At 40.3% G+C, this 24,866-nt stretch overlaps 1 protein-coding gene across 5 annotated transcripts in view; it reads left to right on the top strand.

Moving 5' to 3' along the window:
- The window catches only part of LOC126213407 (zinc finger protein 676-like), a 99,057-nt gene that overhangs the window by 61,907 nt on the left and 12,284 nt on the right, over positions 1-24,866 (top strand). For 3 of the 5 annotated variants that reach the window (XM_049941134.1, XM_049941132.1, XM_049941133.1), the window contains one exon: positions 16,018-16,055. The exons of the other annotated variants lie outside the window; for them this stretch is intronic. In XM_049941134.1, coding sequence (XP_049797091.1) covers positions 16,018-16,055 — 38 coding nt within the window. The remainder of the gene's footprint in view (positions 1-16,017; positions 16,056-24,866) is intronic. 5 annotated transcript variants of the gene reach the window in all.

The following is a 24,866-nucleotide window of genomic DNA, read 5'->3' on the forward strand; positions in this document are numbered from 1 at the left end:
AGAACCCTACCTTCAGTATTGGGCAACAGTGCTTCAACAGAAGATTTAGTTCTTCTTTTTATTCGTGAGGGGTGTTTTATCGTACCATCTAGGGTGGGTGTCTAGCCCTCTCTCTGAGGTTGCCACCCTCCCTCCATTTTTATTTCTGTTGCACTTTCCTTGCATTTATTTGTCTTTGTGGTCATCTTTCCCTACATGCGTTCATCTCGCCTTGTCTTTTTGGGGTGGAAATTTTAATGTGTTGCAGAGTGGCTGGATCATCCTCTTTTATTATCGTGATCAGCTGACCCAGACCATATGCTCTGTGGTTTTAATACCTTCTTCTGCTTTTCCTTGTGGTGTATGTTCTCCCCATTTTTTTTCGTTCCATTTGTTTTATTATTAGGTGTGGTGTTGGGTGTTTTTGTACCTTGAGCCTTGCTTGTCAGGAGAAAGGGCCTGATGACTCTGCAGTCTGGTCCCAACCAACCAATCAACTTTGCTCTTCATAATATTGATACATTCCATCCAAGGTTTTCCATTACTTGATTCTATACTTTCAGGACATCAGTGCTGTAGGTGATCCGACATTGAAATTTGGGCCATAATTCTAATATTTTGCAGTTATGACCAACTGAAAGAAGAGCTTTTAAAGATGTACTTTATCAAGTTGTCTGTTACTCCACTCCACTGGAGCCACATAATGCCTGAGCAACAAGTACTACACTGTTGAGTAGGTAAAGTGTTTGTGAAATACTGTTTTTTTTTTGTTTTTTTTTTTGCTTTTATGTTTCGTACAGGTAACTTAATTTCATAATAATTCTGAAGTTGGCTAGGTTACTTACTGTCATTCATCTTGTGGTGCGTATATGTAGCTCCAGGATGTGGATACAGTAATATTGTTAAAATACAGGGTGTACATAAAGTCAATTATATTTACTGCACAGTAACTAAGCATTGTACAGAGATCATACATATTGCAGTTTGAAAAGAAACTCTGAAGTTTTTTTTACAAACACTCAATATGCGAACCATGAGTGACCCAGCAGACATCAGTACAGTAATTAAATTCTTGCCATATCCATCCCAGCATGTCTCCTGTATGCACTCCACAGGCAATTTACTCTTACTAGGATGTCCACTTCTCTTTGCTGGGCATAAGCAACCTGTCATAACGAATTTGTTGTGTCAGTGGTAAATAGCCTTCCTTGTTGGTGGCTTCTTACTGTACTTGGTTCTAAACATCTGTTGAAGAGCTGTAGCATACTCGTTTTTGTCAAACTTCAACACACAGAAAGCTCTCTCCACACCTGAACTTGCAGTGTTTGCAAGTAGTGCTATCATTGGCAAATTACCAAACTACACTGTGCTGGTATACATCAAAAAACATTTTGGGGTTTCTCTTCAAAATGACATATGTATGACATCTGTACAATGTTTGGTTCTTGTGCAATAAATAATTGAAAGTTTTCCCGGACTCTATGTACTCCATGTAATACACTACTGTTTCTAGAAAGTAACACATTCAGAAGCAGCGGTCTGTACCATGCCACGATAAGAGGACTGTAGAACAGTTGAAACATAATATGTGATTTAATTGACAGAGAGGTTGTGTGCGTATAGGCCCAGTATTGCCCTTGTTTGTGTGATAGGACAGGTCAGTGTTACACAGCACTGGATGCAGAGATGTCATATGAAATAGCAACATGTAGTCAAGTGCCACTATTCCTTGTCAGTTTCACAAGGTGAAATAGGTTGTGTGTGTGTGTGTGTGTGTGTGTGTGTGTGTGTTTTCAAATGGGGCAGAATTATTGGTCATTCTTGGTCATTCTGTCACATTGTGGCTCACATGAGGCAAGCTGCATCAACAGTGAGGCAGATGTGGAATCAGTGGAGACTAGATACTGGAGGACACAATGTGACCACAGTGTGAGATGACCACAATCTTGTCTGCTTGCAAGGTGTTACAAGTATTGCATAGTTTAGCAAGGTAATGCTTACAGTAAGTGGTCCCAAAAAGGGCAAATAATGCACAGAAAAGGAAAATTAACTTCGAGTAATTGGCAGGATACTAAGAGAGAAAGACTACATGATGGCAGATTGGAACAGAAATCACAAAAGGTAAGGTAGTTCCTGTGAAACAGCCACCAATGCAAGGGAGTGGAATAATGCTGGATTGGTTTCTTTGGTTTTGTAAAAGGACATATGTTTATAGAATAACATGTGTCCTGAATGACAGCATATGTGCCCTGTAGAGTACATGGCTCTAACACCACACCTTATGTGCATCTTCTGGCAATATTATAGTAAAAATTAGTAACATGGATAAAACTAACCACAGTTCTGTCTTTATCATTGATGAAAAAGTTGAATACACACTGCTGTATTATTAAAAGACAATGTGGGGTATGATACTTCAGTTGAATATTGGGTAGTAATATTGACAGCATGATTCAGGATCATGTACACAATACTGAAGTGTGTACAAAAAGAGTATTCTAGGACATTTAAGTATGAAAATTAAGTTAAAGCTGTACAAAGAATACCATGCTTTGATGTACAATGAAGTCAATTTATTTGATAAACTCCATGTAAATAGGTGTGCCAGGCAGAACAAAGGAAGGTAAGACAGACAGTACTTCATTGAAACAAGCTACTTTCAAATATGAAGTCCAGTCAAAAGAAGTGTGTCAGAAAACATTGCTTGGCATATTCTGTATCACCCGAAATGAAAGCTCTCTCTTCAGCATAAACTGGAAAGTGGAATTACAATTCCTGAAGGTGGTTGAGGAAAGTATTTGTGTAGGCCACATGCCATAACATACCGCCACCCGGCTGGAAGCCAGAGAACTCTTCGCCAGCTGTACATGCCGGGAAAGCATACATTCACATATGATGACACATCTCAGATCCAGGAACTCAGTTTGAGTTTCTCAAAGTAGGAATAAATCTTCAAAGAATGTCTGTACCACAATCTAAATCTGTCCAGAATTTGTCCCTCGTTTATGCTCGCAGCTTCAGGTGAGATACAAATGCACAACATGGAACTGAGGTCAGTTGCATGCAAAAGCAGAGTGAGTATACAGACTGCTAAAGAAACAACACAGAAATGGCTACAAAAGAACAACAAAATATGTTAAACGTGTTGACGTACAACAGGTTCTACTTTGTCATACATTGGCACATTCCATGGTATTGTGCCAGAGACAGCTGACATCATATAATTTCATGGTTCGTGACTTTGGTAATTAACTAACACAGTAAATTTAGGGCATGGATCTGATGCAAGATTTGGTTCAGCAAAACAGCTTCTGGTCTGATTAAATTTGTTATGCTTGAAGAAGGTATGGAATGCAAACTAATTATATGGTCTGACCACCATGTTGGGCAGAACAATAACTGGAGAATTTTAGCACTTCATTTCTATCTGGTCAACTGCAAGTACTATGTAGAAAAACAAAAGGTTTTTGTGTTAGAGGATTAGTTACCTACATTGTGACAGGAACTTCGCAGTGATTGAGAAAAGAAAGTGTCAAAAGTTATGGCTCCTTTAAAATGGAAGCATGTCATAGCTTAGGCCTCTGTAGAACCTTCAAAACTGACCATTCAGAAGATGATGGAAGACTTCAAGGGCATAGGATATGTGGAGCTGGTTATCAAAACACCACATGCTTTGAAAATTACTGGTGTGCTCTGGTTGAAGTTATGCCTTGAGGCATAAGGATGCTTCATCCATGTGGAAGACATTTCATTTTGAAACATGGGTGTGAACATGAAGTAAAAGAAATTCTGTTGCATTTTGCTTTTTGGTTGCTCTACAGTGGGTACTGAAACTTGTAAGGAGCAGAAAAGTGATCTATTCGATGTGACGAAATACATGGAATCAAAATACAGGCATTTTATAAAAACCTTGTGTACCATCTGGTAATGTGCCAGCTTTGGGTCTCAACTTGATAACAAACTCATGTTCTATTATTTTACGGCCAAAGTAATAAGTTTACAATAAAAATCAGTTTACAATAAAAATCAGTTTGTATCTTGTTATAATTTTCCTATTTAAAACTTTCAGATTCTAGACAACCTTATCATTACAGTAGAATACATATTGATCTGCAGTAATGCTGTATATCAGTTGCTATACACTGTTTTTCTATTACAATATTATTTATTTTCGAAAACCTACCCTTAGTGCAATTTTGAAAAGCACAAGCAGGTATTTTCAACAGTCTGCATCTTCAAACAACACATATCTGCTATTACATTATTATTAATGGTTTTTGTCGATTTCCTAGAAACTCCGAAATGTGCCCTACAGCGTTATTCGTGCACATGCTTTATTTTGCTATGATTATGTGCATCTGTCAGGTGACACAGATAGAGAATGTGATTGATTGGTGCCTTCTTCCGATAACTAGAAAACTTTCATGGGCTCAGAGACTTACGATACGCTGCCAGGTGCCTTTTTTCTATTAAGTGGTTACACAGTAGAAAATCAACAGTTATTGATCATCTCAAAATCTGTCATTTTGATATTTATGCTGGTACTGAAAGGAGGAACTCCATTACAATATTCCATGGTAAAATAACTTTGGAAGATCAAATTGAATTTTTTGGCCTTGTACCTGTTATCTTCAGTTTGTGTGCCAGTAGGGTCACTGATGGTGGTATCAGTCCAGCTATTGGCGCTGTGTGCTTACTTCTTAATGAAAAAATTCAGTGAAGATGCGTAATGTTAATGTTTTGAAATTGGTCCTATGATGTATTGAGTTTCAGGCTATTGAACAAATCTGATGCGGAATGTACCTCTACAGTCCCATGCATGGGTCAACGCTATACCGTATCTACCCTGTTAAAACCACCAACTGTCTACACTAGATTTTGTCAGTCAACTAACATCTAAAAGTATGAAGTTGGGCATATATTACAATAGTTAATGTATACTTAAGCATGAGAATTTCAAAAAACACCTACATACCATGGGTGCAACAGAAGAAGACCCTAAACGTAGCATCTGTGATGGGAGTGAAGAAACTGCATCACACCTAATCATCGAATGCATGGCACTGCACAGCAAGAGAGACAAATTTTGGGGCAACTAGAAGTGGAGAAATTGTGTCTAACAAAAAACTGGTAAAGGGTCTCCTTGCACTAAGGACACCGGTTGGCTTTAATAGATACACAGGGAGCAATACCGCACAAACTGTTTTAGTGTGGGCAGTGTCAGGTTAGATCAAAGCTGTTTTAGCTTCCCTGCCAAAATCAAACCAAATCAATCCTCCTTAGTGAATTTGTGTTTAGGTATCTTTCTGACAAATTAACTATTATGCAGTGAGATCAAGATGAGTCCAGTTCAATAGGTTGTAATTCAAACTTGGTATGTGCTACATAGTAACCTAAAGCACCATGTACATGAGCATAAAATTATGATCTCATCTGATATGACAAACTTGTCTGTACAGAAATATTAACTTGGATTTGCTTATTTTTAACAGTTACATATGATGGCAGTGTATCATGTTTTCACTGATATTTAATCTAAAATTAATCTTAGAATGTTTGGTAAGCCTCAAAGTGAACAGCATGGGAAGGTTCTTATTTCAAGTTGTTTAGTTTCAACAAAAACAATGTACTTTTAATCACTGTTATTTCAATTTACTTTTGTAATATGCTTTGAAGCTGACTAGCATTGTATGGTTTCTTGAGGTTTTAAATAAGCAGTGCTGCTGTGCCTCATGGTCTTTGGTAATATGTTTGTGTTTCTCACAGTCTGGGCTGGTGAACAGTTTGTTAAGTATGCGTAGGTTTTGACAGCAGTTAAACTGAAGTCTCTGGGCAGCCAACCAATTGTGTCATTTCAGTTCTCTAAAATTGTATGGATGATATGACTGAGCAAAACTTGAGGATTTTCACATTTCCTCATTACATTCAATTGTGGTATGTCTTTGTGACTGAAGAACTTTCACTTTGTGCAACTGATAATTTTGTTTTGTGCTGAACTTTGATAGTGACACAGCATCAAAGATGAACATATATTAACCCAAAGTTGGAACTTAGATTTTAGTTCTGATTTCAAAGTAGCTTATGTAACTGGGGAATCTGTCAAACACTCTTAATTATTCACATAATTAAACTGCATTATATTCAGTCTGAAGAGTTCAACCTTGCTACGTAAACCCATATAATTCAATTTAATGATTTTAAGTATGGCTACTTCTACTTTTGTGTCTTACATTGACAGTATACACCACTCAGTTTAACTTTGCCACTGTGTTTATATTTCCTTATTTAGTTTTCACTGCATTTAAATTCCATTTAAACAACTTGCTTAAGTATACATTAACTATTGTAATATATGCCCAACTTCATACTTTTAGATGTTAGTTGACTGACAAAATCTAGTGTAGACAGTTGGTGGTTTTAACAGGGTAGATACGGTATAGCGTTGACCCATGCATGGGACTGTAGAGGTACATTCCGCATCAGATTTGTTCAATAGCCTGAAACTCAATACATCATATGACCAATTTCAAAACATTAACATTACGCATCTTCACTGAATTTTTTTCAGTAAGAAGTAAGCACACAGCGCCAATAGCTGGACTGATACCACCATCAGTGACCCTACTGGCACACAAACTGAAGATAACAGGTACAAGGCCAAAAAATTCAATTTGATCTTCCAAAGTTATTTTACCATGGAATATTGTAATGGAGTTCCTCCTTTCAGTACCAGCATAAATATCAAAATGACAGATTTTGAGATGATCAATAACTGTTGATTTTCTACTGTGTAACCACTTAATAGAAAAAAGTTTAATCTCTTTCCCATTCAAGCTCTAGGATTATAGAGCTTCTTTTAAAACATGGCTTTGGCATCATTACCTTACCATGTTTTTGCTTCTAGACCTTGGTCCAGTATTCTATGTACTGTCTTGTAAGCCAGTTCTGTATTTCTAGTTTGATCATATTCGTGGTGACTGTAAGGACAGGTTAGGGTCCAATGAATGGAGTCTTTGCCCCCATCCTGGCAAGTCTTTCAGCTTGTTCATTGCCACCAACCCCTGAGTGGCCAGGGGACCCACATTAGGTTTACCCTGTTGCTTCCCCTAGCTCCACCAGAGCTCTGTGACATACTACAATAATCATAGATCTAGTTGCAGGAGCTGCCAATGATTTCAAGGCTGCCTGCTAAATATAGAGGCTGCAGTCGTTGTAGCACCTATGTATATTCTCCACACATGCCCTGATTCCAGTAATTTCAGCTTGGAATACCAAGGCCAGTTTTCCTAGAGAGATGATGCCCTCCAGTCTTTGCTGAATCCCATACACCACAACACCAGCACCTTGGTCTGATTTCTATCAATATGGTGTCACAGTTTTTTCCCACTGCTCCCTACTTCCATTTACTATATTGTAATGCTTGTTGAAGCAGTAAGGAGTTATTATATAGTTGGCCGGCATTTCCCCAGCCATTCCCATATTTGCCTCACTCACTATTTTAGTGTGTGTGTGTGTGTGTGTGTGTGTGTGTGTGTGTGTGAGTGTGAGTGTGTGTGTGTGTGTGTGTGTGTGTGTGTGTGTCTGGATATCCCAACGAGAACCAGTTTTGAGTCGTTATGCACCAGCTGCTGCCTTCATCTAAACCCAAAGGTGTAGTGGAGGCATGTCCGGCATGGCTTCCATCCCAGCAGTTGGGGTGCTACAAATTCTCCCTGTTACGGCTAACCAGGCCAGTCTCTGCACCTTAGCAAAATACTTCGCTGCAACCTGATGTTCTACCTTCTTCCACGACAATACGGCCCCATAGGAGATCCTAAGTCAAACCACCATGGTGTATATCCAGTGCATACCTCAGGGTCTTAAGACTCAGTTTTTGCCATAAGCCCTGTTGGTACTCACTAGTGTACAATTCCCCTTGGAGCAGATGATCTTAATATGAGGGATTCATGTTAGTTACCCTTAGATATTTCACTATCCCCTTCACAGGTAGGGTTTCATTGAAAAGCTTTACATTCCGACTTGAGTATTGGATATGATTCTCTGCGATTGATACAACAGTCTTCTTAGGATTAACCCTTAGGTCCTGTTTAATGCACCAATCTTGCACAATGCCAAGCACTCCTTTTGCCAAGTATTACAATGACAAGGTCATCTGATTATCCTTGGCAAAAACATTGACTGGAATTTAGTTCATAAATGAGTTCATTCACCACTAAATTCCACAATAAAGTGGACAAAAATCCTCCTGGTGGACAACCTCTAGTGGCGTTCATTACCATCATTTCATTCATCATTGTGGCCTCTACCCTCCTTCCACTAAGCGTGGCCCTAGTTCACCCTGATATAGTGGTCAGTAGATCATGTACCTCTGCTGCCCTTAGCATGGAATCAAAGGTTGAATTACTAAAAGCCCCCTCGATGTCCTGGAAGATGCAGAAGGCTATTTCTTGAAAGCAAAGTGCTTTCTCCACCCTCCCAGCAAATTGACGGAGAGTGGTCTCACATGGTTTACCTGGTTGATATGTGTGTTGGTTTGAATGTAGAGGAGTCCTAGTTAGCCTCCTTTCCCCGTGTACATTAACCAGACTGATTGGTCTCATATCCTTGGCCTTGGTATGATCAATTCTCCCTAAATTTGGAATAAAGACAACCTTCACTGCCCTCCAGGCATTGTGAATGACTCCCACTGCTTGGGTAACCCTGAATAACCTGCTGAGGACTCATAAGATTCTCTCCTGCTTGTTTCAAGAGAGCTGGAAAGATTCCATCTGGGGCAGGTAACTTGACCACTTAGAATATTCCTGCCGCCCGTTGGATTTTACTGAAATTGACACACTCCTTGGCCGATTCCCCATCCTCTCTTTGAGTGCCTGAGAACCGTTGTCTTTCAGGGATCATGTTCTGATCTACATTATCGGCCAGAGCATAATGAGGAAAGTAAGTTTTGCGGAGCAGTTCCAGTGTCTCATGTGCTGTCTTTGTATATTCTCCTCCTCCTTCCTCAATATACCTTCTGGATTACTTGGTACTCTAGTGAGGATTTTGTGAAGCCTGGCTTGAGATAAGCACCTCCACATGCTAGTCACTTTAGAACCTTATGAAATATTCTAAGATAAATAGTACAGTAAATAGCAGTGAAAACATGACAAACTGCCATCATATGGAACTGTCAAAATAGGGAAATCATGAAAATATTTCTATACGAACAAGTGTATCATATCGGGTGAGATAATAATTTCCTGCTCATTTACATGGTGCTTTAGGTTACTATGTAGCACATACCAAGTTTGAATTACAACCTGTTGAAGTGGACATATCTTGATCACACTGCATAATAGTTAATTTGTCAAAAAAGTACTTAAGGCACATTCACTAAGGATAAAGGTAAGGGTGTAGTGTAAAATATGCTGTCTTTTTGTGTATGGAAGTGTGGAGTATATTTAGCTCTGGTCAAATTGAGAAGTTTTAATTAAATTTTAGATACCCTGGATCTAGTTGAGTTCCAGACAAAATATGTATTCACTGTACAGTTTGATGTATTGTTTATGCTTGTGGCAGCTTTGCTTACCAGTAGTACAATTTAGTGTTAGTGTAATCAGTGTTTATAAAAATTTATTAATGAAAAACTATTCAGAGCTATATTTAACTCCTGAAGTTGAGATGCATAATTTGATATAGTAGTATTGAATTCAATTTTAGTGTTTTTCTATGTAATATTTGTGAATAATATTTTATAGCTGGAAAGTGACAAATTAGCAGTTGGCTATGAATCTGATTTGTTTAGAGAACAGGCAGCAGAGTTAGGATATTTGATTTGTTGAATCCTTTGTTTATTGCTGTTCCTCACTTATTTTGACCACATTCATCTTTTGGTCGTCAGTGAGTTTATGAGTAAATTAAATCTGTGACAAAAATTCTACTTGCTGTCATGGCATTGACCTTGGAAAAGTCTTAAAATTCCTAAAAGATACTAGTGCAAAAGTTGTATGAATGTGAATTTAAATACTGCCCTACAGTTGTCAGCTTATTCTCACAGGAAAGTATTCCCAATGGATAGCAGGTTATTAGCGTTTCTCTTGGCTTGGGAGGAACATAGTTCACCAGAGCAAACTATTAAATGTATATTTGTTTCTGTTTCAATGTTAAATGAGAAATGTTCAGTGTCAATCAGTTGGATTTAGATCCAGGCTATGGCTTAGCACTCAACAAGTTCGTTTCTGGTCTGAAAGGAATTTTTTAGAAAATAATCAGAGGTGTGTTTTGAATCATTGACCTGCTGGAATATGCAATTATGTGACATATTCTTCTTCCTACATGGAATCATATTCTTTTCTAAAATGTTACTACAGGAAACATCCCCACGCCATGACACTTCCACTACCAAGCTTAGTGATCTATACCTCATCCTTGTTTTGCCCCTTCAGCTTTTTTGTTATGTATATAGGGCGAGTAACTATTGCCACCTAGAATAACTGCAAAAGTATTAGAGTAGCTAAAATGTTTGTGGGACAAATGTTACATGGGACAGCGGGGAACCATAATATGACATTGGTGTTTTGTTGCTAGATGGGTTTGCATCAGATATGAAGGTCAACTTAGTTTTTCTTTTTCATTTTTTTTTAGTGGGATGCTATAGTTTAGTACTCATTTTCTGATAGCGGCTATCAAGAGGAATCAAATCATGCGTTACAGTAAGGTCTGTAAAGGTCAAAGGAGGTCAAGAAGGTGGCATGAACGTCCACTTACAGATGATGTTTGAACTGATGACCATTCAATGCCGTGCTGCGACCATTTTATCATGCATTGAGTGGTATTCCTTATCACATTGGCACTTATCGAAGCACACAATTCTCTCTCACAACTCATGCAAATAGTAAATATTCGTCAAATAGGCCATATGCATCTAACGTGCCATTGATGTGTAAACGCCATTCGACAGTTTTGCAATACAACACTAACAGGAACAGTAAGACTAGTATCATCAAATCAAGTGAATGTGAATGATGTAGTCCTTTGAAGAATGCCGATATGCTTCTCATTTATGGAGAAGACCAACAAAATTCAGTGAGAGCTGGTAATGTTGTACTGCGGTTATAGATTCTAGCGCTAGTTTGCATCAAATCGCAAGGGAATTTGCCATGAGCCAGAGTACTGTTGTTCGTGTTCTGCATCGCCATAAATATCATCCGTGCAATATCAGGCTTCACCAAGAATTAACTGGTACGGATTGGATGCATAGCATTAAATTCTGCTGATGAGCTCAACTTCAGATTGAGGGAGGACACATTTATTAATTTATTTAGTGGCGAGGCTTCATTCGTGAACCATGGAAATACTAATTTGCGTAATATGGATTATTTGGCAACTGCAAATCCATGTACATTGCTGCAAGCTACACACCAAAAACTGTGGTCAGTGATGGTATAGTGTGGGATTCTGGAGGACATAATTACAGGCTCCTATTTCATCAAAGGCAGTAGGAAGAACACCAATTTCCTGCAAGAAACATTAGGTCTGTTATTGGAAGAAATACTTTTAGGAACAGAATGTGGTATCAATACAATGGGTGTTTGTCACATTTTTCGCTGATGGCTAGAAGTGAGTTGCAGAGAGAATTCCCAAATCACTGGACATGGAGGTGATTTCATGGCTGGCTGGTTTGCCAGATTTGATGCCTCTGGATTATTTCTTGGGGGTATTCATAAAAGACATTGTTTATAAAGACGTTCCAACTACACCTGAAGATACGCGAGAGATAATTGTCAGCGCATGTGCTTAAATATGTGCCAAGGTGATACGGAATACCACTGAATCCATGATAGGAGGATCGCAGCACTACATCTTCTGTAAATGGACGTTAATGCCACCTTCATTGACCTTCAAAGACCTTGCTTTTACTCATCATTGGTTTAGTCTCCATAGCCGCTATCAGAAAATATGTAACAAACTATAGCATCCCATTTAAAAAAAGTAAGTTGACCTTTATATCTCTGAAGCAACTAAAAACCGCCATATTGTGGCCCCTGTTGTGTAATGCAACTTTTTTCCCACAAACTTCTCAACTCCTACCATACTTCCAGAGTTATTCTTGGTGGCAATCGTTAGTGAATCGCCCTGTATACTGGACACCATTAGAAAATGAATATGTTAAATTAATTTTTGTCACTCCATGAAATCTTAGACTTATCTTTGGCATTCCAAGTTCGAGGTTTCCTTGCAAACTCTATCCTGTCCTTATTTTTTGAATTTATGAGTGGGTTTATGTCATTTATCATGTAAATCTTCCGTTACTTAGTGACTTTTTACAGCTCAGTCCATTATGTTGCTTCCTATCATCCCTGACTTTTTGATGTTTTTCACTTGGAGCAGCAGCTGATTGCTTACAAATCATTCTGCCCTTCCTCCTCGCTGTTCAAGGATGATCTGACCTTGGCTTATTGGTTACTGTTATTTCCTGTTCTGGGCGCTGACTGTGCACACTTCTTAGTGGTTGTGATATGCCATAGCCTCTAGCAGTGCTAGACTGCTACATCACAATCTTGAAGTCATGCAAAACAGCTTGTCTCACATCACACAAGTGTTTTGTTTTGCTATACTTTTAGTTCTCTACAAGTAAACAACCACTGAGTGAATACATGAGTCATAGTAGTTAATGAATACCATACCATTAAGGCAAGCTACATACTTTTGAGCTAAAGAAATACATACTTACATTGTTGTATGATCTTGTTCTTTCACTAGATATGTAACCACAGCAGCATGAAGCTCTTGATGGAGTGACACATACATGTGTTGCTCTTTTTTGACTGCATGCAAGCAGTACTGACAGCATAACACAACTGCAAAACATTTCTGAGTACTGCTGTAGCATAACAAAACACTCCAAATACTGTTCCCTGCATATTTGCAGAGACTCTTTGACCTCCTTGCTGTAATGTGTTTGCAGTACATATACAGTTGCTGCGCTTTGAGATGGTACTAGAAATGTGGAACAGTATTTTTTTCCCCTTCTCAGTTACAGGCCAGCTAAGGCTTTACATTTCTTTATGCTACTCTTTCATCTGCATGCTTTCTTGTTTCCACTCACTTGACATCCAGTTTCTGTCTTTTTTTTTTTTTTTGGAACTATTTTGCTGTGGAAATTTATCAACTAAATTGTTTCTGTATTTGGTTTTAAATTTCTTGCTTATTTATACAAGTTTCTTGTAGGTCTTGGTGCAGTTCTGTAAGCCAATGAGTTCTTTTCTTAAGTTTTTAGTACTGCTGCACAGTTTTTCTTTTTAGTATGATAAGATTCATTAGCCTTGTTTGCCAAATTTTGTCTCCAGTTATTTTCCTACATATTTATCTATACTTCTGTGTTCCTGAATTTAAATGATTGTACTGGTGTCCTTTTTCCTAATATCTTTCCTTTTTTCATAATTTTCACTATCGTTTGTTGATTCTAAAATTAGTGTTTCTGATGCAGATGTGTATCCTGGCCAAATGACGCCTTGCAAGTCTGAGGTTCTACAATTTTGGAGAAAGAATTTTTACTTTAAAGACCATCTTTCATAGTCTACCTTTTGTGGCTCCATTTTCCCTCACAATTTGGCTACATGACTTCTCATAGATCGTTAAATTTGTCTTCCCCTGATACTCCCATACTTACTATTTGATTGGGATATTGCAGCCCTGTTGTTACCCACTACTGCTTCTTACCAGAGGAGACAAGTAGTCATGCTTCTCCTACTGTTTTTCTTTCTCTCTGTTTTGTGCTTTCTCTACATGAGTATTGCTTAATTATGTACAAAAGTTGAACAGACAATTCTGACACCCATTTTCTAACCAAGTTGTATTCAACTTCTGGTATTGGATTCTGACAACTGCTCTATCTGTTGAATGTTCACTTTTCTAGTATGGTCTGAAAGAAGAATGGAGTTAGTCCTTTGCCTTGGCTAAAGTCTGTTCTTGTCTCAAATGAGGCTGTAGTTCTTTAAGACGACTCGTGTTGTCTTCTGTATTTTAGATTCTTTAAGAATTTTGAATAAAAGCAGTCTTGCTTCATAGTCATAAGACTTCTAAAAGTTTACAGATGTATTCCAATAGTATTTTGCTCCTTCAGTCCTTTATCGATTTGCCCTTCAGAGGACCGTCCTGTCCTAAGCTATCTCTGATACATCTCCTATTTTGGAATTGTTACTGTTGTTTTCTCCTTGAACTTTTCGTGGAATTTCTTTTAAACTTCTGCGAACATGACTATCTGTTATTACAGGCCAGGAATCTTACTTTTATGATTCGGTGATAATAGTCAATTTCAACAGGTATCTTTGTCCAACTCTGGAAATCATCACCTTTTGGGAATTGTGCTTTGTTGTTGGAACATAAGCTATCTGATATCCTCAAATGATATTATTGTTGACCTCATATCTTTATACTGGTGTATGTGGGTTTGTGGGTGGGGTGTTATCTGCCAACAATTTAGCTAAATGTGTTTTTCTTACCATTTTTCCTTTTTTCTTACATCCACAGTCAGACAGACATAAATTGAAACATTTTCTCCTTGGACGGTTATGGAATGTATTTATTCAATATTAATTTGGCAGCTGTACAGTTCTCAAGTGGTAGCCCAGTGTGACGTCTGAATCCTTTTGAGGTTCTACTGTCCTTGTGTTAACCATGTTCACAAATTCCATAATCATTACAAGACAAAATTCTTCGTAATCTGTATAAATGGAAACATTTTCTCCCTGGACGGTTATGGAATGTATTTATTCAATATTAATTTGGCAGCTGTACAGTTCTCAAGTGGTAGCCCAGTGTGACGTCTGAATCCTTTTGAGGTTCTACTTTCCTTGTGTTAACCATGTTCACAAATTCCATATTCATTACAAGACAAAATTCTTCGTAATCTGTATGTCCAGACAATGTTAGTACTTCATGTACTAATTTCTGTCAGTCATGTCATACTGCATGTTTTAATATACACTCCCCAAACACTAGGCATGACATTTAATAACTTCGATGTAGTTCATAGTAAGATGTCACTGGAGAATGGCATAAGTCAAAATTCAAGTTATGAATAAATACAGTTAATAGCAGTTGAGGCAGAAAATGTTACCTCCATCCTGTGCCAGTCTGAGGATAAAAATTTAATAAAATTTTTATGTTTTCCTCTAGCACTTCATCAGATGCTTCTCAACATTGTTCTCAGGACTGTTTTGCTTTCTGCATTGTTCTTGTTACCCTGATTTATTGGTACATGAGCATTAATTATTGTGTACTTCTCATCTAAATATTGAATTATTGCAGGGAGAGAGTCTTTCTGGAGGTATTGAAAAATTTGGTACTGACTGCAAAATAGATTTGCCATTTATGAATGGAGAGCCTAGTTCTCGAGTAGTTTCATGAATTTCTGCCCTGTGTTCTCTGTGAAAAATCTGTAGTTCTCTGAATGTGATATTTCTTCATCTGTGAACATGCTATTTTGTAATGCCAATTTTAACATGTCCATTTACAATGACTGAACGTATTTTGAGTTTGCCAATATTTATTAATGTTTGTATATTTAATGGTCCAAGCGTGTATGTAGTTCTGGGTGTGAACTTATGGTTGGGTTTAGAAGTCACTCCTCACCTCTGCAAGTTGGTCTGGGCTGCCCAGTGCACAAAGGCCCAATTGTGTCATTTGCGATGATGGATTCATCTGTCACTTTTAATAATAAAAATTTTACACAAGGAGTAGGTTCATGACAGATTAAAGATGTTTGTGGTCACTTTTCTTTGTGAAGTGTCTAGTAGGAAGTATGGCTACAACCGAATTACTGGCTTGTGTAGATATTTACAGTACGGAAGGAAAAGTGAGAAAATGGAGAGTGAATTCTTACTAACATTCTGTTTCATTAACTGCAACTATTTATCATGTCCTCTTTAATGATATTTTCAAGCCTCACTTACAGCGTTTTGTGGACCACTCACATGTTGGTGGGCATTAATAGAATTATATTTATTTACTGTCTCATCAGTTGTAAATCACAGGCCATTTCTTCAAATATTTCAGGTGGAAACCTCACCAGGATATGCATCTGATAGTACAAGGTAAGTTTTCATAATTCACTGCAGGACATTTTGAGAAATATAAATTTTTATTACTTGTGAAAGTACTTAAGGTATAAAATGCACTACTGTAATTATTCAATATTACCGATAAACAACAACATTACAAGGCAGTATGGTCAGTAATGTTGTTCTCTGCAACAACCATTATGTAACTGTTCCTAGATAAATAGAGCAAATGTCTGATATCTGTACAGGAAAATAAAAGTTCAGGTGGTATGTCAGCAGCTGTACTGTGCTTAGTGCACATCACCACATGAAAATCACTGATATTCAACAGATTCATCTTGATGGACACAAGCTAATGTCATACTGCAGTAGAACAAGTAAGAAGAAAGGGTGAGTGGCTATACATCCAAAAATTGGAGCTGATTCCCAGCCTTTCAGATTAATGCATATAGTGTTGAACAGCACTTTCAATGCTGTACCACAGTGGTGCTCAGGAAACACAAGCTTTTAGTGGTCACAGTTTACAGGCCACCATCAAGAAGAACCGTAAGTAGCTGGTGCCAGTTTCAGTAAGCTTGTGAAGACTTAACTGGTGAATCCTGATTCTCTTTGTTTCTCCTTTGTCCTGGTGTTTCCTGAAGGCTGACCCATTCATTAAACACATTACAGGTGAGAAGGTAATGATTAATTCCCAGATCTGGGTCAACAGGTAGTGTTCACACATACCCTCTGATACAGGCCAAGCCCAGAGAGGGGTGACTGCCTAAGCTGTTACCTTCCCAAGTGCCAATTGGTCCCTCTGTCAGGAGTTTGGGAGGTGTGACCTGAGGAGTGAACAGTCATTTATGGTGGGTGAATCCTCCTTTGAGGGGACCTCCAATTGGAAGCAGCATACCATTGGAGATATTGGCAATCATGAGGTATTATTTGGCAATGACTCAATCACCATCTTAGTTAGTGTCTACTAAATGTCCTCATAGTATCATGTACCAGAGGTGGTCAGTCCTTTTCTATGGTTAATGCATGCATTCTGAAAGTGGCTGTAGCAGTTGCAGACTCTGTGAAATTCTTTTGTCATTTATGTAATACAACTTTGCTTCTGAAGACTTATTGTGATTTTCAAGCCCAACAACTACTTACAGCATTACTCCTCCAGAGTTATCCTGTCTGTCTTGAGGACCACCGTTCACTGAAATCTTCTCGTGGTGGTCTTCACATTCTTATGCTAGATGGCCTCACTGAGGGAGAAATCCACACTTACCTCTCTAATCATGGCATCACTGGCCCATTGAGTAAAGAAAAAGATGGATGCGAACTTAATGCCTACATGCACTCTTTCTACCGTCTGCTCAAGTAGTGATTGCCTCAGAGATTAAGGCAGGCTATGAAGTCATCACAGTCCAACCATACATTCCAAACCAGATGAGTTCCTACAAGTGTCAACATTATAATAAAACATGTATCCTGTCAAAACATAGCCAAATGCGTTACTCTCAGTGAAGATGTTCATGAGGGCAGCTGTTTGCCTCCTCTCTGCTGTATCAACTGTAATCGCATGAATGTCCATGAGTGAACCATCCATGAGATCTGAGTGAAGGACATCAAACCCCACCCTGTTACTTGCAGTTGTTAGCTAGTGAAAATCCGTGCATTTTCCCATTTGGCATTTATGGTACCGGTTTTGCTATGCCAGGCATAGTGGAGTATATACCCACCCAGACTTGCAACCTCAAGTTCGGTATTGCAGTAGTGAAATCACCCAGGTCACAGTAGCACCCCCGTCTCCTACAGCTGTGCAACAGGCCATCAGATCTTTGCCCCTGGTGGCGAAATCACCTGCTACACAACTGTCAGGCTGAAAGGACAAAAGCTGTACTCCTGCAAAGACTTTCTACAGTTAAAACCATAGTCTTCATCTGCCAACTAGAAAGTTCTAAGAAATCAAACAAAAACGAACGGTTTTCTCCTTCCCTGACTTCTTCAGTGGTGTTGCCACATATACCCTCACCTGGCTGACCATTTTGCTGGTGCCCATTGCTTACTGGTTTTCTGCCATGGAATTCACAGGCTGACCCAGGGGGTAAGCTAATATGTTTGTAGACCTCATGGAACAGGATTCTCCAGCTTCTGCATCCTGTAGCAGTGGATTTTTGAAGGCTGGCACTCAGCAGCCACCAAGGTGACTAACCTTCATGTGTTCCCTCCCCCCCCATTCCCCATTATGACTCTTCTCCAGTTGAACATTCGTGGCATTAGATCTAACAAGGAGGAGTTACAGTTGCTCTTGGAATTGCAGTGTCCACTTGTTTTATGCTTCCAAGAAAAAAAATTGACCTCACAGCGCCTTCTGGTCCTCTGTGATCTTCCCCCAAGGACAGCATTCCACCTCATGGGGAGCCATGCTGGTCATCCATCTCATTGAACACTCGACTGCTAACTGTTGCAGTCTCAATTTTCCTTCCTCATTTCACCTTTTCTCTTCATAACTTCTACACCCCTCTTTCATTAAGCTGTTAATAAGTTGGACCTACTCCAGCTTATTGATCAGCTCCCTCACGGCTATTTGCTGCTGGGTGACTTTAATGCCCACCATCTGCTTTGCAGCTCAGGGAGAGCCTGTCCAAGATGTTCCCTCATAGCTGACTTCCTGAATCATCTCTTAGCACTGGAGCACCCACGTTCCTTTCAGATTCCATGCACATTTATTACCATTTGCACCTCTCGTTCTGCACTGTCCAGCTCACTCATCATCTTGAATGTCCCATTCCCTCTGACACATACTCAAGTGATCACTTTCTGTGTGCTATCCATTTGCCGACTACTAACCCACCTGAGTGCAAATCCAATTAGCAGCTTTCCAAGGCCAACTGCAGGCTTTACCCCTCCCTCACGACCTTTTCACAGCTGTGATGACCACTTAAAGTATCTTCCAACCGATATCCCTACTGCCGAAGTATGTTCCATACCATGCACTTCATGTTTACTGTAGCATGTTCTGTTCCCTGGTGGACTGAGGCAGGCAGCAATGTGGTTTGCTTGCGGAGACGTGCTCTCCACATTTTGAACCATCATCCTGATACATCTGCTGGAGGGCTGGTATCCTCTGTAGGTTATACATCTGGGGCTTCAGAGGCCATCTGCCACATTTACTAGAGGAAATTTTGAAAGACAAGGTTGTCTCAAGGTTTAAATGGTTTGGATTTGTCATACACACTTATGCAGGAAAACATGATACCTGAATGCTCGTTGTATCATTGCCTTTGCTGTCCCCATTAACCATGTGGACTCTCCCACCAGGTATCTGAGCTCCCTTTTCGTCAAGTATTTTACAATCGGTTTCAGTTCTACATCAACGTGTCTCCTTAATTCAGTCGTGTGTTTCCAGCCAGTCAATGCTGTACATCACTGCCCCCTGCTCATATATTGGAGGAAAGTAGTTTGCTTTAAATTTAGACCAATTATGATTAGAGTGAATCTCAGTACATCAAAGCTTCAAATGATGCAGAGGTTTGCATACTGCTTGTTTTTCAGCTATTTTCAGGAAAAATATCATTCAGAAATATCCTCAGAGCTATGAACTGAAGTCATGGTAGCGTCGAACATTGTACAACAGCTGGTTCCTTTTGGTGAAGTGACAACACAATTCTTCAGGTGGCCTTAAATCACAAAGAGCTTCATACCTTGAACAACATCTAAATTTACAGTTCCACATTTTGTGGATTTCTACATTGTCTCAGGCAAAGTATCCAACATAAACACGCTGTAAAATCTTGTGATTTTAAATTTTCTGACGAGTTTAAGCAGATCTATGTTTTTAATCCTTCTTTCCAGTACCATTTCTGTGGACGTTTTTTTAATGTACAACCCAAGCCATTTCTGTATTGTAAATAGAGGCCTTTACCTAAAGCGATGGCCTCCATGGTCATATTACGCCTTTTAGTTGCTTGTAATTACTTTTCCCTTTTTCGGGCATTCTGTACTGCTTGAAATATATCAGCTCTCCTAGCTAATGAAACCAGTGGCTGACAGCCCAGCAAATGTAGGAATCAGAACCTGGATTATTTCACCAGATGTCATTGGTATTGGTAGGAACCTGGGCGTTTTAACACATCATTTCCTTCCATCTTTCTGCCTCAAGGCACCTCTTGCTACTGTCACCAATTCTGTAAATATCACATAGGTTTTTCTTCATCTCTAGCATGTAGTTAGTTGCATTCAGTATTGCTTGAAGGTTAGTCCAGTACCCAATTTAAGTTCGAGAAAACATTGGCTTATCAACATCATATGCAGAAATAGGTTGTTCTATATGAATATCTGTCCCTTGACATACCTGCGCAGCCTTATCAATGAGTATTTGGTGTGCAATATGGTGATCTTTATTTATAGTGTAGGCGATGATGTGCTCTTTGGAAGAAAAACTACCCTCGATATACTGGGGAAAGTAAATGTTTGTCAGTGGTAGTCATAAAACGTCGTCCAAATTGTATGTACACAATTGTAAAGGTGCATTAATACCTTCACTGCGCGATAACAATGGTAAAGTTATTGATGACAGTGCTACTAAAGTGAGTCACAGAAGACGGATTTCCTAAATTCCGTCTCAGGATATGGTGGAGCAGCTTAACACTTGAGAGGGGCAATGCCTCCAGGTCCCTTTCAGAATATGCTGATACAGTAGCTTCATGCTTAGCAGTCATATACACTCCTGGAAATTGAAATAAGAACACCGTGAATTCATTGTCCCACGAAGGGGAAACTTTATTGACACATTCCTGGGGTCAGATACATCACATGATCACACTGACAGAACCACAGGCAACAGAGCATGCACAATGTCGGCACTAGTACAGTGTATATCCACCTTTCGCAGCAATGCAGGCTGCTATTCTCCCATGGAGACGATTGTAGAGATGCTGGATGTAGTCCTGTGGAACGGCTTGCCATGCCATTTCCACCTGGCGCCTCAGTTGGACCAGCGTTCGTGCTGGACGTGCAGACCGCGTGAGACGACGCTTCATCCAGTCCCAAACATGCTCAATGGGGGACAGATCCGGAGATCTTGCTGGCCAGGGTAGTTGACTTACACCTTCTAGAGCACGTTGGGTGGCACGGGATACATGCGGACGTGCATTGTCCTGTTGGAACAGCAAGTTCCCTTGCCGGTCTAGGAATGGTAGAACGATGGGTTCGATGACGGTTTGGATGTACCGTGCACTATTCAGTGTCCCCTCGACGATCACCAGTGGTGTACGGCCAGTGTAGGAGATCGCTCCCCACACCATGATGCCAGGTGTTGGCTCTGTGTGCCTCGGTCGTATGCAGTCCTGATTGTGGCGCTCACCTGCACGGCGCCAAACACGCATACGACCATCATTGGCACCAAGGCAGAAGTGACTCTCATCGCTGAAGACGACACGTCTCCATTCGTCCCTCCATTCACGCCTGTCGCGACACCACTGGAGGCGGGCTGCACGATGTTGGGGCGTGAGCGGAAGACGGCCTAACGGTGTGTGGGACCGTAGCCCAGCTTCATGGAGACGGTTGCAAATGGTCCTCGCCGATACCCCAGGAGCAACAGTGTCCCTAATTTGCTGGGAAGTGGCGGTGCGGTCCCCTACGGCATTGCGTAGGATCCTACGGTCTTGGCGTGCATCCGTGCGTCGCTGCGGTCCGGTCCCAGGTAGACGGGCACGTGCACCTTCCGCCGACCACTGGCGACAACATCGATGTACTGTGGAGACCTCACGCCCCACGTGTTGAGCAATTCGGCGGTACGTCCACCCGGCGTCCCGCATGCCCACTATACGCCCTCGCTCAAAGTCCGTCAACTGCACATACGGTTCACGTTCACGCTGTCGCGGCATGCTACCAGTGTTAAAGACTGCGATGGAGCTCCGTATGCCACGGCAAACTGGCCGACACTGACGGCGGCGGTGCAAAAATGCTGCGCAGCTAGCGCCATTCGACGGCCAACACCGCGGTTCCTGGTGTGTCCGCTGTGCCGTGCATGTGATCATCGCTTGTACAGCCCTCTCGCAGTGTCCGGAGCAAGTATGGTGGGTCTGACACACCGGTGTCAATGTGTTCTTTTTTCCATTTCCAGGAGTGTACAACTCTTCAACGACAGAGATTGGTACTCGAAAACATAGTTGCACAAATTACACCAGAAACCAAGAGAGGGAATGTGAGTAATGCGATGAAATGCACGCCCATACAACTAACGTCGTTTGCAGTAGGATTTTGGAAAATATAGTCAGTTTGAACATTATGAATTACCTTAAAGACATCATTTATTGACAAGTAGCCAACACACATTCGGAAATCATAATTCTTGTGAAACACAAGAAGCTCTTTATTCTCGCAAAGGAATGACTGATATGGACAGATGACATAACATTGATTCCATTTTTTTTTTATTTTCAGAAGGCTTTTGACTCAATTCCTCACAAGTGACTTCCAATTACATTGTGTGCCCCTGGAGAGCACTGGTTCGTGATTCTGTACCAGAAAGGTCACAGTTCGTAATAACTGACAGGTCACCGAAGTAATGTCTGACGTTTCCGAAGTAAGTGTTATAGGCCCTCTCTTGTCCTTGACCTACATACACGATTTAAGAGACTATCTGAGCAGCTCTCTTAGATTGTTTGCAGATTATGCAAATTATTATTGTAAAGTCATCAGATAATGAAAACGAATTGTGAAGTCATAAAGATATCTGTATGATGTGAAAAATAGCAGTTGGCTGTAAATAATGAAGAGCATGAAGTCAACCACCTGAGTGCGGAAAGGAATGTGCTAAATTTCTTTCACATGATAAATCATACAAACCTAAAACCTGTGAACTCAACTGTTTAGGACAGGTGGTAGGGACAGAGCATCAAGTGACATACTGACAAGGGAACCTCCGCATCGCACCCCCATTCAGATTTAGTTATAAGTTGGCACAGTGGATAGGCCTTGAAAAACTGATCACAGATCAATCGAGAAAACAGGAAGAAGTTGTGTGGAACTATGAAAAAAATAAGCAAAATATATAAACTGGGTAGTCCATGCGCAAGATAGGCAACATCTAGGATGGTGTGAGCTCAGGAGCGCCGTGGTCCCGTGGGTAGCGCGAGCAGCTGCAGAATGAGAGGTCCTTGGTTCAAGTCTTCCCTCGAGTGAAAATTTTACTTTCTTTATTTTCGCAAAGTTATGATCTGCCCATTCGTTCATTGACGTCTTTGTTCACTGTAATAAGTTTATTGTCTGTGTTTTGCGACCGCACCGTAAAACTGTGCGATTAGTAGATGAAAGGACGTGCCTCTCCAATGGGAACCGAAAACATTTGATCGCAAGGTCATAGGTCAACCGATTCCTCTACAGGAAAACATGTCTGATATATTCTATACGACACTAGTGACGGCATGTGTGTCACATGACAGGAATGTGTTGTTGACCCACCTAACTTGTACACTTGGTGAATGGGTAAAAAGATTCTTCTACCTTGCACGATTTAGGTTTTCTTGTGGATGTGATAATCACTCCCAAAAAAGTGATCGCAACGGACGGACATTTAATAAATGTCTGAAAATAAAAAATTAAACTTTTCACTCGAGGGAAGACTTGAACCAAGGACCTCTCGTTCCGCAGGTGCTCATGCTAACCACGGGACCACGGCGCTCCTGAGCTCACATTATCCTCACATTATCCTAGATGCTGCATATCTTGCACATGGACTACTCAGTTTGTATATTTTGATTATTTTTTTCATAGTTCCACACAACTTCTTCCTGTTTTCTCGATTGATCTGTGATCAGTTTTTCAAAGCCTATCCACTGTGCCAACTTATAACTAAATCTGAGGGGGGTGCGATGGGGAGGTTCCCTTGTGAGTGCACTATCCAAAAATTACCTCGAGCAATTAAACAGAGTACGGACTTGTGGAGATAACATCTTGGACCTACTGATAACAAACAGACCCGAACTTTTCGACTCTGTATGTGCAGAACAGGGAATCAGCGATCATAAGGCCGTTGCAGCGTCCATGAATATGGAAGTTAATAGGAATATAAAAAAGGGAGGAAGGTTTATCTGTTTAGCAAGAGTAATAGAAGGCAGATTTCAGACTACCTAACACATCAAAATGAAAATTTCTGTTCCGAATCTGACAGTGAGTGTTTATGGAAAAAGTTTAAGGCAATTGTAAAATGCGCTTTAGACAGGTACGTGCCGAGTAAAACTGTGAGGGACGGGAAAAACCCACCGTGGTTCAACAACAAAGTTACGAAATTACTGCGAAAGCAAAGTGAGCTTCACTCCAAGTTTAAACGCAGCCAAAACCTCTCAGAGAAACGGAACTTAAGTGAAGCCAAAGTTAGCGTAAGGAGGGCTATGCGTGAAGCGTTCAGTGAATTTGAAAGTAAAATTCTGTGTACCGACTTGACAGAAAATCCTAGGAAGTTCTGGTCATGCGTTAAGTCAGTAAGTGGCTCGAAACAGCATACCTAGACACTCCGGGATGATGATGGCATTGAAACAGAGGATGACACGCGTAAAGCTGAAATACTAAACACCTTTTTCCAAAGCTGTTTCACAGACGAAGACCGCACTGCAGTTCCGTCTCTAAATCCTCGCACAAACGAAAAACTGGCAGACATCGAAATAAGTGTCCAAGGAATAGAAAAGCAACTAGAATCACTCAACAGAGGAAAGTCCACTGGACCTGATGGGATACCAAATTGATTCTACACAGAGTACGCAAAAGAAATTGCCCCCCTTCTAACAGCCGTGTACCGCAAGGAACAGAAGGTTCCAAATGATTGAAAAAGAGCACAGGTAGTCCCAGTCTTCAAGAAGGGTCGTC

This window comes from Schistocerca nitens, chromosome 11 (genome assembly GCF_023898315.1).
Source record: "Schistocerca nitens isolate TAMUIC-IGC-003100 chromosome 11, iqSchNite1.1, whole genome shotgun sequence".
Taxonomy (NCBI): Eukaryota; Metazoa; Arthropoda; class Insecta; order Orthoptera; family Acrididae; genus Schistocerca; species Schistocerca nitens.